Here is a 16,065-nt window from a genome sequence, read left to right on the forward strand (position 1 = left end):
AGTCAGCATTTATTTTTATGTTTTGCTTTAATTTTTCCGTTCCGAAGAATAAGTATGTGGTAGAGTAGTGGTTTACTTTTTCTTTGGAGTAGTTGTTGTTTTCAAGGATGTTGGTGTTGTCCACATTTATGTTTATTTGTTTCCTATTTAATGTAAGTTGCTTTAACAGTTTAATGCATTCAGAAAAGAGCAAACTTTTGGCTCACATTTCCTTTTTTCTTACTTTATATCTACACTCACAAAAGAAGCACTTGGTATCAGAGCCAATACCCATAATGCCTGAGTTACAGTTGATGGGTGGAGTAAAGAATCAGAATTACATATCATGGGCTCGTACTTGCAGGGTTAGGACCTGTGGTATGTTGATGTTGAACCACCGAGCAAGGTGCTTTTCTTAAATGGAGAATTAAGGCCGGGAAAGCCTTGTTTGTGCTGGAGGAAGAAGTGTTGAGCCACATACGAGATGCAAAGTCACCAAAAGAAGCTTGGGATGATCTCAAGATTCTGTTTTCAAAGGAGAACGACACAAAATTGCAATTACTAGAAAACGAATTGCTTTCCGTGTCACAAGTAGAACTCACCATTCCGCAGTATTTCCATAGAGTTAAAACTCTATGCAGAGAGATCAGCGAACTTGATCAGAGGCTAGAATCGGTGATATGAGACGGAAGAGAATCATAATTCATGGACTTAAACCAGCTTTGAAAATCTCTTGGCAAAGCAAATGCGATATATGTCAATGAAAGTTGTACCAAAGGTTGAGGCATAAGTCCTATTTGCAAATCGAACAAAAGGCAAAGGCCAATATAAAAGTTTTGAGCCCAACAAGACTGCTCGACCCACTAACCACAACACCAAAGGAAAATCCCAGTTTAAGAGGGGGTACGGAGTGGAAAAGAGTGAAAGTAGTAGCAATAGGAAGACCAAAGTTTATGGGAAACAGTTTCCTTTTCGATGTGGCCAGAAAGGTCGCATGGCCAAGGGAATGGCGCCGTCGTGAAAGAAGAAGAAGATTGGGAGGTTCAAGAAAACTCGGTTGCTATTGAGTTAAAAGGAGAATTGGAGTCTCAAGCCATAGAGGCTGATGTTTAAGAAGTCTCTGCCATTACAACATCATGTGTGTTGGCTGCCAATATAGAAAAGCAAAGCAAGAGTCAATTCATTCTTCAAATTATCTAGCGCTGCACCACTTTCTCTGGTGCATTCAGAAGTGTGGGGGCCAGCTAAACAAGCCTCGATTAATGGGCCATAGTATGCAGTGACTTTCATCGATGATTACTGATCTATTTTATGAAATAGAAGTCTGAAGTACCTGCAAAATTTAAAGGATTTGAATCAGAAGCTGAAAGAGAAGCGGGTCACAAGGTGGGTTGTTTGAGATCAGACAAAGGTGGCGAGTACATGTCCATCGAGTTTGATTTGTACCAGAAGCAGAAACGGATCAGGCGGAAATTTACGTGTTCGAACACACCCCAGCAAAACGGTGTGTCCGAACGTAAAAATCATCATTTAGCAGAAGTCATGAGATGCTTACTTCATGATAAGAATCTTCCCAAACGGTTTTGGGCGGAGGTAATGCGAACAGTAGGTTATCTTATTAACCGAACGTCTTTACAAAACCTACAATATGCATCGCCATTTGAAAGGTTATTTCAAGCTAAACCTATTGTTCATTATTTTCGACTGTTTGGGTGTGTATGTTATGTCTTTGTGCCTAATTATCTCCGATACAAATTAGAGAAAAAGGCACTATGGTGTGTGCTCATAGGATATGACCCGGAAAGGAAATGGTGGAGGTGCTTCAATCCTAATATCGGAAAGGTTCACATCTCTAGGAATGTCGTTTTTGATGAGACGTTCTCGTGGTGGGGAGCTGATCACTCGGTTATGGAAGATACAAAACAATTGGTTGAAGACTTGGAGTCGTCTTTGGTAAAGTGGCAAATGGTGGAAAAAGTCATTGAAAGTTCCAGTAACATCGAAGAAGATCAGCAAGAATCTATCCATAATGAGCCACGAGGGTCAGTACCAGAAACTGAGTTAAGGCGGTCACAAAGAGAAAGGCGGTCCAATCCAAAGTATGCAAATGTTGCAATAGTCGAAGAAGTATTTTGTGAATCGATTAACCTACCAACAAGCAAGTGAAATACAGGAGTGGATAGATGCAATGAAGGCCGAAATGGATGCCCTGGTTCGAAATCAAACTTGGGAACTTGTCCCAAAACCTGGTGACGTGGACCCGATCTCTTGCAAATGGGTCTACAAAGTGAAACAAAGGGCCGATGGAACTGTTGAGAGGTTCAAAGCTGGGTTAGTGGCACGAGGTTTCTCTCAAAACTATGGATTAGATTATGAAGTCACGTTTAGTCCGGTAGCGAAGATCACAATGATTTGTGTACTCTTAGCCTTAGCCGCGTGCAAAGGCTGGAAAATGTGGCAAATGGATGTTAATAACGCGTCCCTGTATGGGGAAATCGATCACGTTATTCACATGGAGCAACCAATGGTGTTTGAGAATCATGAGCATCCGGAGTACGTGTGTAAACTGAAAAAGGCAATATACGGGTTAAAGCAGTCACCAAGATCTTGGTTTGGCAAGATAGCTGAGTTTTTGGAGTTAATTGGGTAGCACTTAACCTCTGCTGATCATAGCCTATTTGTCAAGAAAATTGAAGACAAAGTGGTATGTACTCTTGTGTATGTAGATGATTTAATATTGACAGGTGATGTTTAAGAAGAGATTGATCTGCTTAAAACAAACTTGTGCACTCGGTTTAAGATGAAGGATTTGGGCAGATTGCAACACTTCTTGGGTATGGATGTGGGTGTTGTCCAAGATAAGTATGTAGTAGAGTAGTGGTTTACTTTTTCTTTGGAGTAGTTGTTGTTTTCAAGGATGTGGGTGTTGTCCAAATTTATGTTTATTTGTTTCCTATTTAATGTAAGTTGCTTTAACAGTTTAATGCATTAAAAAAAGAGCAACTTTTGGCTCACATTTCCATTTTTCTTACTTTCATCTGTTTATATCTACACTCACAAAAGAACACTTTACTTACCAATTTATCAAAACGTCTATGTTTATTTAACGACATTTTAACCATTTAAATTCGTCTATCATAATCAACAAACTTGTCTATTCGTAATTTCGTATGATGTACTATATATACAGTGCCATTCAATATATAAAATACCAATATACAATTTGTAATACAATTGTTATTAAAAGGATTAATAGAAAACAAAAGCCCCCAACATTTATTGTAGCATGATCAAAATTCATTCTTTTCTTGGGGAATTCTGGTTCACATTGTTAATTTGGTTAATCCTTGCCGCGGCAGCTAGCGACGCTGCAACACCCCCAGGACGCGTTGTCAGGTTCGGATCATTTCTTAACTCGGCTCCAATGACTCCCTCCGCATCCCTACGTGTTACAGGCTTGTCCGCCGGTAGCTTTGAAGTTGCTTCCTGTTTCATATTGAAGAAAAAAACATTGTTTAAACTGTGAAACTGAATGTTTTGACTAGTTTGGCCGGTCCCGCCAACCCACCCAACCCGACTAGTTTGGTTTCTCGGCTTCTAGCAGTATAGCTAGTGGTTTGGCCTGGAATCTTCATTAAAATCGGACAATAAACACACCTAATTAAACTGGCCGGTCAAGTATTTTATCCCAAACAAATGTATAGTTTACATAAATGTGTGGTTTTAATTGTAAATTTTAACTTTAGAGATGTAATATGTGAAAAAAAAAAGTTATCAAAATACCCATTTTGACCATTGACTGAGACAAAATGATCCTTGACTTTTTTATTTACTCATATTAGTCATATATCATTTGACATTCTCTTTTTTTTTTTAAATTAAGAAAATGGTAGTATTTTGAATATTTTCCAGAAAGAGTTTCAGGTCAAACGAGTCGTGTCTGTGTCAAACATCATCATCATCATCATCGTACTCAGTATATCCCACCAATAGCAATGCTATGGTAGGGTCTGAGAAGGGTAAGATGTAGACAGCCTTACCTCTATCCCATAGGGATAGAGAGGCTGCTTCCGGTGAGACCCCCGGCTCGATAGTAGTTTTGCATCAAGCCTTGGACATAAGGCACATAGCACTCAATCATCGGGACACCGGCTGATCGGTGCATGTGCCCTTGTCTTTCGGCTATCAACGCCACCACATGATGCCTGATTAACCTTCCGCCACTTTTAACATTATTTTCACGAGATTAGTAAAATAACGTCAAAATTAGTGCAATTTTACTTTTGCCCACCCGAGGGTTCACACATATATACATTATATGCGCGCACCGCAAGCAGGGCGTTGTCTGTGTCAAACATGCTATACAAAAAAAAAATCACTTTTGCGCGTCATACACGTTTATTTATGTTTGTGTAAGGTTCGACAAACCAACCCGTGAAAAGTAGCGTTTAATAGACTAAAGCAATGCATTTTTACCGCAAGAATCTCGCTCAACTTGGTTTTTTCATCATCTCGTGTGAGGCGAGCATTTCTAGTGGCGGCTGACTGAGCCGCTGCAGCAACGCCGCCTGGCACTATGTTGGTGCGACCAGTGGCCCTAACTTCGGCAGCTTGTATGGCGGCAGCATCGCTGTAATCAACCGGCCTACTGCCTGCTGTTAGAGCTGTGGCTTCAAGTGCTTCTCCAATGGTGATGTGTCCTTGGTTAAGTATTTGTTCTCCTGATGACGCAGCAGCCAGTTCACTGTTTTTCCTGCCACCCTTCACATTTTTTACCCATTTATTAACATCATAACGCTTATAACTTAGTCAACTTTTGTTAAAATAATTATGTTGTAACTTGTTTGTATTCAATACCTAGCTTATTGTCTTTCTGTAAAAGGTACATGTTTACATTGATACAGAAGGGAAACGGGCAACAAGTTGTGTTGCTAGTCATTTCTGGATGGCAAATTAAACTAAGTTGTTCAAAAATAACATTTATAGAACGTGGGGTCATAACATTCATAGAGCGTGGTTTTGATCTTCTTATCTATATCTTTGTCACGCATGCATTGTAAATGTATATTTTATAACTTAATATTGCACGATACGTGTTTATAAACCTGTTTAGACTTGTATTATTCAACCTAATGAAAGAGAAAGCTAACTTTTGTTAATGAACATGCGAGTTCTATTCATGATATAAACCACGCAAAATGCATGATGATGGTACGTGTGAGGTATATATTTAACTCGACTCACCTGGCTTTCTTCGTTGAGATCTTTGTGTACTTGAACGTTGAGATCCTTATTTTCTTGAACGTGGGCGGCGACGTTTTCATGGGAATCTTGAGTTTCTTCCCCTAATTGTGGTTTCATAGGTTGTAATTGGCTCATTTTGTTTGTGTTTTGCCTAATCTACCTAAATTATTTATTGCCTCTAGATTCCAAAACCTTTTGAGGATGTATGCATAAAATGGAATTTAAGGATATATAACAAATTGGATCAAAAGGGGAATGGCAAAGGGTTGGATGATATCATTTTCTTGTGTTTTTAAAATTTGACAAGTGGTGGGTTCATTAATCATCATATATATAATGTATGACTTGGTCTTCTGCCTTTGGCCAATAAATGTTACATGTTTGCAATGTTTTTTTGGATTTTGTGGTCTACCATGATTTTCTCTCCCAAAATTATAATCTCCCAGAATTAACTTAACAAGGGCATATAACCTTATTGTTTGCTCGGTTAAAAAAAATTACTATATAAAAATTAGTTCTCTTTCTTGTAGTTTACTTGGTTTTGGTTTTGAATATATAAAATGTGGATCAAATTTTATAAAATGTGTACTTAATTTTATAAAATGTTAGTAACACGATGGTTCAAATGGAATTTAGTGATGGTGTAGTTGACGGGTGATGTGGTTGTGTGTTATGATAACTAAAGTAAAATGCATGGTTTTACATGTCTTCGTGCGTACGATGTACTACTATGTCATGTTTTTATGTGTATTGCGAAGGGTAGCACATGAAAGATGCATGCATTTGTGGAGAGTTGATCAGGAAGATGGGATTAAACCTCTTATCTTTGATCAACACTTCGAAATCAGCCAACATGCATGTTTTATGAGGTATCGGACAATACGAATTCAATCAACATGCACGTTTGTGAGGTATCGGAACAAGAAACGTTTGATCATGTCCCAATACTTCATATCAACATTGTATGAACCTAAAAGGTTTGATTATGCGCTTTGACCTAGTACTTGATATCAACCTTATATTAACCTAAAAGGTTAACGTGCAACATAAGTAGGCTATGGTTGACTTACAAAACAAACATATCCAGTAAAATTCAACTAGTTTAAACTTACACATAGCTTTGATATCACACTCACAAAGGTTATATATATTGGAAGTGGTGCAGTATTGAAAGACTAACATAGCATGTGGCACATCCTCATCACATTATGCCACATGCCTATGAAACTGAAGAAACAAGATGCAATTGATAGTCATTAAAGAGCAAGTAGATGGTTCAGGTACAACGTCCAAGGCATTTAGTACAAATCACTACAGCATATTACGGGTGGGTACTTTCGCTCCAAATCAAGAAACCTTTGAAATGAGAAGAGAAACAGGACATGGAAACTACTCAAACTTCTTAATCAAAGACATGTCATTCAGCATTTTCTCTATAGCTTCATCATCATGTCCACGTCCCCTCGACTGCAAAAGCATAATCAAATCAAACTTTCAACGACTGCAAAAACATATTCAAATTGGCAACAAATTCATAATAAGCAATTTAAAGTACCTTGATAGATGGGACCATAGCGATTGCTTCCTCCACAGTTTCAGGGCAAAGGTTTCCAAGAACACAAAGCTGCACGCATATGATGTTTAGAATCAAAACCAACAAGACAAATAGGTAATAATTAGACAACGATTGTCAGAGAACATTACCTCAAATTCTGCTAACTGGTATCTACTCAGTAATCTAAATGTTAGTTAAGAAAAATCAAACTACATTCGCTACATAAAGCATCCTAAGTAGTCAAAAGAGAAAATGGCCCGCTTTCCACCCAAGCACATTGCCGCCTAATTGCACGAGCCCAGTTGTCACCTAGGCACACCGGGGCCACTTTTGCTCAGGCATAAGGCGCAAAAAAAAAGCATACACCCAAGACAAAGGGTGAGGCGTGTGTGTGTATATACATATACATACACATACACACGCACACATACACAAATACATATACAGACTGCTGACATGCATACTGTATGTCTATTAGTCTCTATTTGTGTGTGCGCGCGCGCGCACGTGTGTAATAGACAGAAAATTAATATGCATGTAATCAAGGATACTCTCGAACTTGTCTGATAGCATCTTGATTCTTGTAGCGACTGAAACGCTTCACGTACTGCAGGGACTTCTCAAACACTCTGACCAAAAAGCGTAAACATTTGGTAATATTAATGATTAAAATAATAAGCAACAATATTATATCAGAAAACTAATATTCGGGTCGTATCAGATACTAATAGCAAGATGTATTGAATAAAACATTTATACTCACTGAGAAACTTGATTCATTGGATCTTCAGACATCTGTTGAAGCTGCTCGTATTTGCGTTCAAGAATCAAGGCGACTTCACAATTCATCAAACACTTGGCCTTCAAAAACTCTGAAAACAGTATGCAGCTATCAGTAACAAGAAATTTAAAAGAAAAACAAAACGAACACAGTCTCATCATTGCATATATGACATTAAATATGTGGAGATAAATAACAAGAAAAGAAAGCAGTACCATCGCCTATTTTGAGCTCTGCAGCATTCTCTTCCTCTTCACCAGACATATCGACTGTCACTGATAACTTGCGCCTGTGAACATAGTTAGAAGTACATAAAAAGATTGTAGCCAAAGTATCCCATACAATAAAAAAATAATAATATTCAGTTATTGACAATCTCCAAATGGTGGAAAAGCACCAGATAATTATATGGTAAAGGTTAATTATGCTGATTTTTGTATAAGGATTTACAGTTTATAGTTATTTAAATACAAAATAGGCACAAATAATGTGCAGGCAGGCACTAGTGTTTTAATCTGTATTTATTATTGTTATGACTTAAATAAAAACATAAGATCAGATTGAACAATGAGAAGTGAATCAATTAAACGTATTCAAAGGAGCGTTTAGCCTAAAATCAAACAATTCAAGGCGTCAAAGACAAATAGATAGATAGATATAAATTGAAGAAACCCTAAATTACAAATACAAGAAATTGAACGAATCGATTAAGGTGAAGAGAAGGACAGATGACACCTTAATTGATTGATATATGTATGTATTATGAGTCTCACAGAATTAATAACGAAGAAGAAGAAGATGGACGACGAATGTGTGATGTATGTATCTGCTTGTTGCTCAGGCTATATTATATAAAAAACGACGCCGTTCGATCATATTATATTATATTATACAACAGATAGGTCCTCTAAATAACAATGTTTCAATACTTCAATACCATACAACTTCTAAGTATATTAGCTACCTACACTACTAGTACTTAGAAAACAAGTATATTTCAAAACCTTCTTATGTCCATTGAAGCATTTGTGATAACCTTGAAACGAATCCGAGCATACATGCAAATTCGAAAAAACAAGCATTAGGGACTGGTATACATGTAAGAGACCGGGTATAAGATTAGTTTAGAAAAGTTTTATAGGTATGAGATAAAATGATACCCAACCTTGTTTACCAAAACTACACCTAAAACATTTTATTTCTATTTTCTTTTTCATTTATCCTTAGACAAATATCATTTCACTAATTCTTACTTAGGGTGTATATTTCTAATTTCCTTAAAAAAACTATATAAAAAGTTAAACAAGATAAATATGTATTTGAAAATTCCAATGTTTAACTTTTAACAAATTTTACGGGCATATATGACGACAATTACATAACTAATACACGCGGCATTGCAGACACTAAGTCAGATATGAGGCGGTTTTACAATTAGGTATGAGACTGTGGTTATCAATACACGTCACAAACTCATTTCATTGGCATCCCTAACTCGAAGAAACATAAATTATAGTTACGATTGTTTTACAACTGGGAATGAGACTTATGATTACCAATACACCAGTGGCGAAGCTTGGACAAGTTTGTTTGAGAAGCTGCGCCCCTGCAATACACGTCACAAACCCAACTCATTGTAAAATTACAGATTTGGTCTCTAATGTTAATAGACGTTTTAAGTCAACGTAATAAAAGTATTTTATCTTTTTACCTAGAATGTAGAAAAATACATTTTTTAAGACATATATAAACAAAACCACACCCTCTTCGTTTAGTTTTTCGTCACCCTAATTATGGATTCTATCAAGAGACCCATGGTAGCCTGGTTTTTATAGATATACAATCAAGTACCAAACATGTTTTAGCTTTTAAGAAAACAGTGGATAACAGATCCATAATTTCTAAAAGGAAATATACCGAATACAGCAAAATACGCGTAACACATGAACCAATGCCAATCATTCCCTAACTTATATTGGTTTCAGACAAATCAAAGCTGATTAGGACCGATCCAGTTTTAGTTTAAAACCAGCTATGTCCCAAACAAGGTTGTGAACCAAATAAAAGCATGAGCTTTTAAAGATAAAAGACTACAGCTGTAGACCAGATCAAACTGCAAATCGGTGTCCTAGAATCTATAACTAAACTGAAAATAGACAGTTTCTGCAGACGCGGTTCTTATTTCTCGATATTCTTGTAGAGCACAAAATGATTGAAAATAACAGTTTCTGCAGACAAAGGGGTGGCGGCGCAACTTGTTGCCGGCTTACCTGCCTCTCTGTTGTAACTGAATCCGTTTGGTAATTTGAAATAGGTTATTTTAAACAAAAAATAATAACCAAATGAATAACTGCAAAAAAAATGCATATATAAATTCCAAATACCCTCACGTAAAATAAACAAACTATGATTGCTAGTTATTGTCAAAACACTTTTAACGTCTTGGTTGATCTCCTAATACGGCTTTCCCAAGTCTCATTTTTTGGATTTTGGAGGTTCAATTCGAGGCCTCCAAAGTCCTAGCCTGTACTTGTGGGCATACTTCAATATCAGCTTTCTCTGTTGCATCAAAATCACAATATTTAAGTTTCCAATAATTCAAAAAAGTTCAAATGCAAATACGTATCCATAATTCAATGCGCATCTTGGTTAATAAAAGTGCGTTATGATCCAAGACTTTTTGGTCACAAAAGGTGACTCGCATGTATCACATAAGTGAGGCGTTGCTCTATGTAAAACCAAATAAGCTTTATTTATAACGAGAAGTTACATCTCTCTCATTTGTATTGCATATCAAGAAAACCCTTCATAATTTCTTCACCACTTTGGATGTTTTAACATAGTATAATAGGCCTTCCACAAAATTTGACCAACTTTGAACCAAAACGGTGAAAATATTATAAATTGTTTACATGATGAGGAAGGCCGCTTTTGGTTGCACATAGAGCAATGTCTCGCACACACGAAAGTATTGCGTTTTTCCTTTTGGATAAATGCCTTTAAGCGTCTCGCATGTGCTCCTATATCATATATGTAATCCAAAAGCAAAAACAAAACAGATGCCACTCAGCATAATCTCAAAAATCACCATGAAGCAAATACTTAACTCACTATCAGATCAAGCCAGATAATATTATACTTACGTGTTTGCAAACTTTCGGATCGCCTCCAACATTGATTTTCTTGAGCTTCATAGAACGAGCAACCAACAGGTTCTGCAAATCCCCAAATTCAGCTTCGAGTTTTTCTGCATAAGTCTCGACACCATTCCCTATCCCGTTCAAGAACTCCGGTATCCCAACTTCCACTGTAAACATCAAACAATTTTCATTGTTGTAGTTTGGTATAACTAAATTTACATAAGACCAAACAAGAAAAGGCGGCTACATAACCATGTAATATGCTTGTACCACTTGCTTTAAACGTGATACAGAAGCCGCGGCTACATAACCGCCTACCCTACTCCCACTACCTCATTAAATCATCGATGCATGAAAATCAATAAACAAAAATGAAGCGTGTGAATGTGATTGCCATACCATGGTAAGGCTTTGAGCTGGAGGAATATCGAGCAGTCGAACGCCAAGGCAGCAAACGCAATTGCCTCAAAGCCATTTCTTCAAACCCTAATTGATTGATGAAATTGAAATAAAACAGGTTAATCGATTTTAGCTGTTTAGATTCATGATACCTTGATTGAATGCGAGTGTGCCGGAAATGGATCGCAAGAAGAAGATGACGATGATGATGATGATGAAACTGCTGGTGTGAACAAACAAACAGGTAAGTTATTAACGAATGACGTCGTTACGAACATAACAGAACTATTCCAAAAAGGTGTCTTTAACTATGCCGATATGTATTTTTTGTCCCTCAACTGCTTACTACTTTGCATTTTATTCTCATTATCTAACTTTACTATTTATCTCTATCTCTATTATATATAATGCATGAGTAAAGGTCCTTCTAAATTTTAAAAGGTACAAACACTATTGCATAAATTACAATCTATAATGCATACAAATTTAAAAACGGAGGGGTAATATAGTATTTTAGACATCATGTACGGTTAAGAATATTTAGTTTTGAATATATTTACAATTATGATCATTTAACTTCAATAAAACTTTGTTAATTTATCAAGTAATTACAAATAAACTCCCTTAACTTTACCCATTTATTTGACAAATTCATTTAAAATTTTTATTTCTTCTATATCTTTTAATATATTATGTTTTAAAAAAACCCGACTTTACTATTGCAACGTGCTTAATTTTGTCGACGTTTCAATGTAAATTTTATTTTATTTTGAGGTGTTTATGATAATGTACAAGTTAATAAGCATAAGAGTACAACTCATATATGCACTTATAAACCTCAAATATAATTACAAATTTAACCTCTCAATTATATTCAACTTTTGTAAGTTTAATTAATAATTATCCTTCCACCCCCTTAAGTTTACCCATATATTCATCTATATTTTCTTTTTTTCTTTTATATCTTTGAATATATAAATTTCAACATTACAATCACGACGCATTTATTTTTGTTGACATTCCGATGTAAGATTTACGAAATATATATATGTGCATGGGATAAAATAAAATGATTTCGTGTCACTTTAAAAGAACTATAAATTTTGGTGAGTTTCGATCTTTTTTTTTTGTTGATTTTGGTCAATGATCAAGGACTTTGATAAGTCAAAACGCGTTCAAGTTATCACGTGTTGTAAGCCAAATGGGTTGACTATGGGTGGACATTAAATCTTTGGTTGTTTATGAAGATTGCAAACACGAGTCTTGGGAAAGTTGATTTCACAGGCTGATCTGGATCAATGACGTAAGCTGTGGGGTTGCGGGACCCCCTCCCCCGAAAAGTGAACCCCATGAGAAAAAAAATTCTTTATTCGTCACTGGTTGATGTTTCATATAGACACAAAATGAAGGTTATGAAACCATTTTTCGAGTTTTATTGTCTACTATATTCTTAAGAGAGGTACGCATGTGTATTATTGTATTTTATGCTATCTCATTTAAAAGGTTTTTGAGAATTTAACTTATTTTTATATTTATTACAGATGTCAACACAATGGCTAAGCCTCACTCAATTGGTCTAGAAAAAAAAGTACATTTGATTATATGTTCAAAAGGGAATATGTTTTTTTAATAATTTGTTAATATTTGTTTGCTATTTGTTATCTTTATGATAATTACATATCTTGTAACTTCTAAAAACATTTAAACATATTGCTGTCGCCGCAGCATCGTGCGGGTTTACTGCTAGTTCAAAGAAAACTTATAATAGACATGACGACATTTGTTGTTGTCAAACTTCTCTTTTCCTTTTCCTTAATATAGATTCATAACATTCTATTTTGATTTCTTTTAAAATATAAATATAATTTATTTTAGAAATTATGCTATAAGTTCAGTTAAAAAAATTAAGAGTGTTTTACCAAAATGGGAAGTGGGAGAAAAATATTTACCATAATAGAAGATTTTGAAAATATTTACTAAAATAAGGATTTTTTGTTTCTATCACTTTTTTATTTATTTCTTTTTAGTAAAGGGTTTTAAAAAGAACTCCACAAATATTATTTTGATTTTGTAGAAGATTTTTCATGGCTCTCAATATAGGTTCTTCAATAGTAAAGTGTGATGTTGGGTTCTATTGATTATTGATATTTCAATTTGATTTGATATTATTTGATTTCTTTAATATTTTGTTTGATTCTTGCTTGTTGTATTTGTTCATAACGTTACTTAATTCTAGATTATTAAGGTACTTGGTCATCTGAGTTTTTTCTGATTCCTTGTGAAACTTATTGGCCATCCACATCTTTTAGAGAATTACTTTCAGTTTCGCATTTAAAGCGGGATAAAAAGAACCGTCCTCGCTCAACAAGGCTACAAAATATAATGGACATTAAAGAAGTAAAAGTGTTAACAATTGTGGAATTTGTAGAAAACCCGGTTATAATCGGTCAACATGTCCCTGTAAGCCTAAAAGAAAGGATGCTTAAGCGATTTGAATCATTTCGTCATTTTTGTTATAATTTGTATTAAGCAAGTCGACTTTATTTGACATTCTTATTTTTATGTATTTGATTTGTGAACATTTAATTTGAACGGTTGTTTAGTTTCTTTTTCTTCATTTCTTATTTTTTTTAAGTTTATTTTAGATGACTAGTTGTAGTTAAGAAAAGATAGGAAAAATAGTTTTAAAAAAATTAAAATTATAGTTAGTTGTTTTAAATATTAATAAAAAAACATGTGAGGATACCTGTTTAAAAAAATCGAAACACACTATTGGTTTACTCAAAATCCTTTTAATTTTTTTAAGCGCCTAAAGAAATAAAAAGTGATAGAAACAAAAATCCCCATTTTAGTAAATACTTTTACCCCACTCCCCATTTTGGTAAAAAAAAACTCATTAAAACATCTTTATTTCACTCAAATTCTTCATGTCTATCTCGTTTTCATATTTCATTCGATTTAACTAATGACAAATTATACGTAAAAATAACAAGTTTTAGGGTAATTGTAAGTAGATACGGTCAATGATTTTGTGATTTGTGGATACTTGAACGTAGAAATAAGATGACATTACAAGATTAGTCACTTGTAAAGTGTTTTTAAGGTTTTTGCTTGGAAAAGGTATTAATGGTGTCACTACATTTTGGCCCCAATGTTAATTTCACTAAAATTTGGAAAATTTCTATAATCTCATTACTTTATTTAAAAAAATAACAAATGAATAGCTCGTTAAACAGTTGCCCAACATAAACCTCAAAAATAACAGTCCAATAAACATTTAAGCAAATACACAAAAATGAGATCATTAAACATAAACAAACAGTCCATTATATTAACAACGTCCTTCAAAGCTGCCACGATTGATATAATTCGGATGTTGACGATCTAGTGTGGGGTTGAGAAACAGAATTCATCTAATCGCATCAGAAAAAGGCTCTCTGAAGCTTCAATTTGGAGGGTTTTCTTCAACCAGGGGCGTTTTCCCTTGGACAATATCCACATTCAGCAACTCTAACGCTACCAATCAGCACAACCCCAACAAGGGGCGGTTTCCCTTGAACGTTCACACCAAGGGGACAATATTACACATACATCATAGTTCTAAACCAATAAAGAAAGTGCAGCGTCTGTCGCCTCCGTTACGCATTTAACAATCTTTCACACCACATTCCACAAAAACTTTCAACAAATTACACCTTTCTGACTCTGCTTCAATTCTGACTGCTTAAAACAGTTGGCAAACTTTAGACATCTACAATTCAACAATTGGCACACGCAAAAAACCATGACCAGCTTTAACTTAAAAAACCAAACATAAACAAAATTCACTTTTCAAATAATGTACTTCCAAATCAATTCTAGGTGACTGTTAAATCAATCATCGACTCCATACAACCAACAACTACAAAATTTAAAAGTCAAGCAAAAACCTAGTTTTAAAAAAGCACCCCTAAGGCAAACCAATGCAAGAGCTCGCCTTTCGTACACAAGCGGTTTTTAAGCATTTAAATGATGTTCAATAAACATTTTAGGTTGAATGACATTTTAGATTGAATGTGTAGGTAAGTTATATATTAAATCACATATAATACTTAAATATAGCTTCATAAAAAGTCAGAATGCTAAAAACCCATGATATTTTAAACCATTCGATCTTCTTCGCCTCTCACTTTTAAAGCCAACGCTATAACATAAAAATAAAGTAACATAAAACAAAAATCAAACTGCAAATACAATAACAGAAACAGGGTGGTTATCTCTCAGACAAATGCCTCAATTGGTCTTCATGATGAATAAAATAGAATAGAATGGATTAATCAGACTCGTCATCTATGAATGAAATCATCATTGAGAAACCCTAATAATAAATTGAAACTTCAGACATCCAAGGAAGGAATAAAGCAGCATAAGCTCTCAAGCCTGGCGAAGGCGAAAGCTCTTAGTCGGCCACTGCGAATGTTTCTGAGAAACAGGCCTTAAGATTATTATCACTAGTTTCAAACAACAAATCAAAATCAACAAATTTCAAATTGAAAGAGTATCTCAGACATCCAAGGAAGGAATAAAGCAGCATGAGCTCTCAAGCCTGGCGAAGGCGAAAGTTCAATCAGGCGGCCACTGCGAATGTTCATGAGAAACAAGCCTTAAAACATTTCATCATCGATACCCACTAAACAAAATTAACAAAACAGAAACTCAAAAAATAACAGTAATATACAAAACGATGCAGAAGATATTAGTGACTTTATAAACTAAACAATTGTCTGGGATGAATTAAAGTGGTCAAGAATGGTGTTGTTATATAGACACACACACACAGGGGTTTGGGAATTAGGGTTTTTCTGACGGCCGCCATTTTTTGTTACAGTTTCGTCCAAAAGTTATTTTGAAAATATATATGTAAGCCCAGATTATTCCTAAAATTCTATACTTGAAGGGGGTGTTTGGCTAATCTTTTTGTTTTTGCT

General features: G+C 35.1%; 1 protein-coding gene, 2 non-coding genes and 2 pseudogenes across 3 annotated transcripts; all 5 read right to left on the bottom strand.

Moving 5' to 3' along the window:
• Positions 1 to 3,276: 3,276 nt before the first annotated feature.
• Positions 3,277 to 5,648, bottom strand: LOC143597259 (late embryogenesis abundant protein 47 pseudogene; annotated as a pseudogene).
• A 908-nt stretch (positions 5,649 to 6,556) lies between these two features.
• Positions 6,557 to 8,320, bottom strand: LOC143597261 (DNA-directed RNA polymerase II subunit 4-like). The gene is made up of 7 exons (XM_077075814.1): positions 8,295 to 8,320; positions 7,775 to 7,828; positions 7,542 to 7,650; positions 7,330 to 7,407; positions 6,928 to 6,961; positions 6,779 to 6,847; positions 6,557 to 6,690 (listed from the first exon to the last, which is right to left on the bottom strand). The coding sequence occupies exons 2-7, from the start codon at positions 7,821 to 7,823 to the stop codon at positions 6,613 to 6,615; spliced, it is 417 nt and encodes a 138-aa protein (XP_076931929.1). The 5' UTR covers positions 7,824 to 7,828; positions 8,295 to 8,320; the 3' UTR covers positions 6,557 to 6,612.
• Positions 8,321 to 15,352: 7,032 nt separating this feature from the next.
• Positions 15,353 to 15,451, bottom strand: LOC143597265 (small nucleolar RNA SNOR75; annotated as a pseudogene).
• A 19-nt stretch (positions 15,452 to 15,470) lies between these two features.
• On the bottom strand, positions 15,471 to 15,594 carry LOC143597263 (small nucleolar RNA SNORD14). The gene has a single exon (XR_013146862.1). It is a non-coding gene; the product is annotated as a small nucleolar RNA SNORD14 (small nucleolar RNA).
• A 42-nt stretch (positions 15,595 to 15,636) lies between these two features.
• On the bottom strand, positions 15,637 to 15,763 carry LOC143597264 (small nucleolar RNA SNORD14). The gene has a single exon (XR_013146863.1). It is a non-coding gene; the product is annotated as a small nucleolar RNA SNORD14 (small nucleolar RNA).
• Between the last annotated feature and the right edge of the window lie 302 nt (positions 15,764 to 16,065).

The sequence above is a fragment of the Bidens hawaiensis genome, unplaced genomic scaffold, assembly GCF_021521415.1.
Source record: "Bidens hawaiensis isolate Kalapana, Puna unplaced genomic scaffold, B.hawaiensis_p1.1 tig00048042_1, whole genome shotgun sequence".
NCBI lineage: Eukaryota > Viridiplantae > Streptophyta > Magnoliopsida > Asterales > Asteraceae > Bidens > Bidens hawaiensis.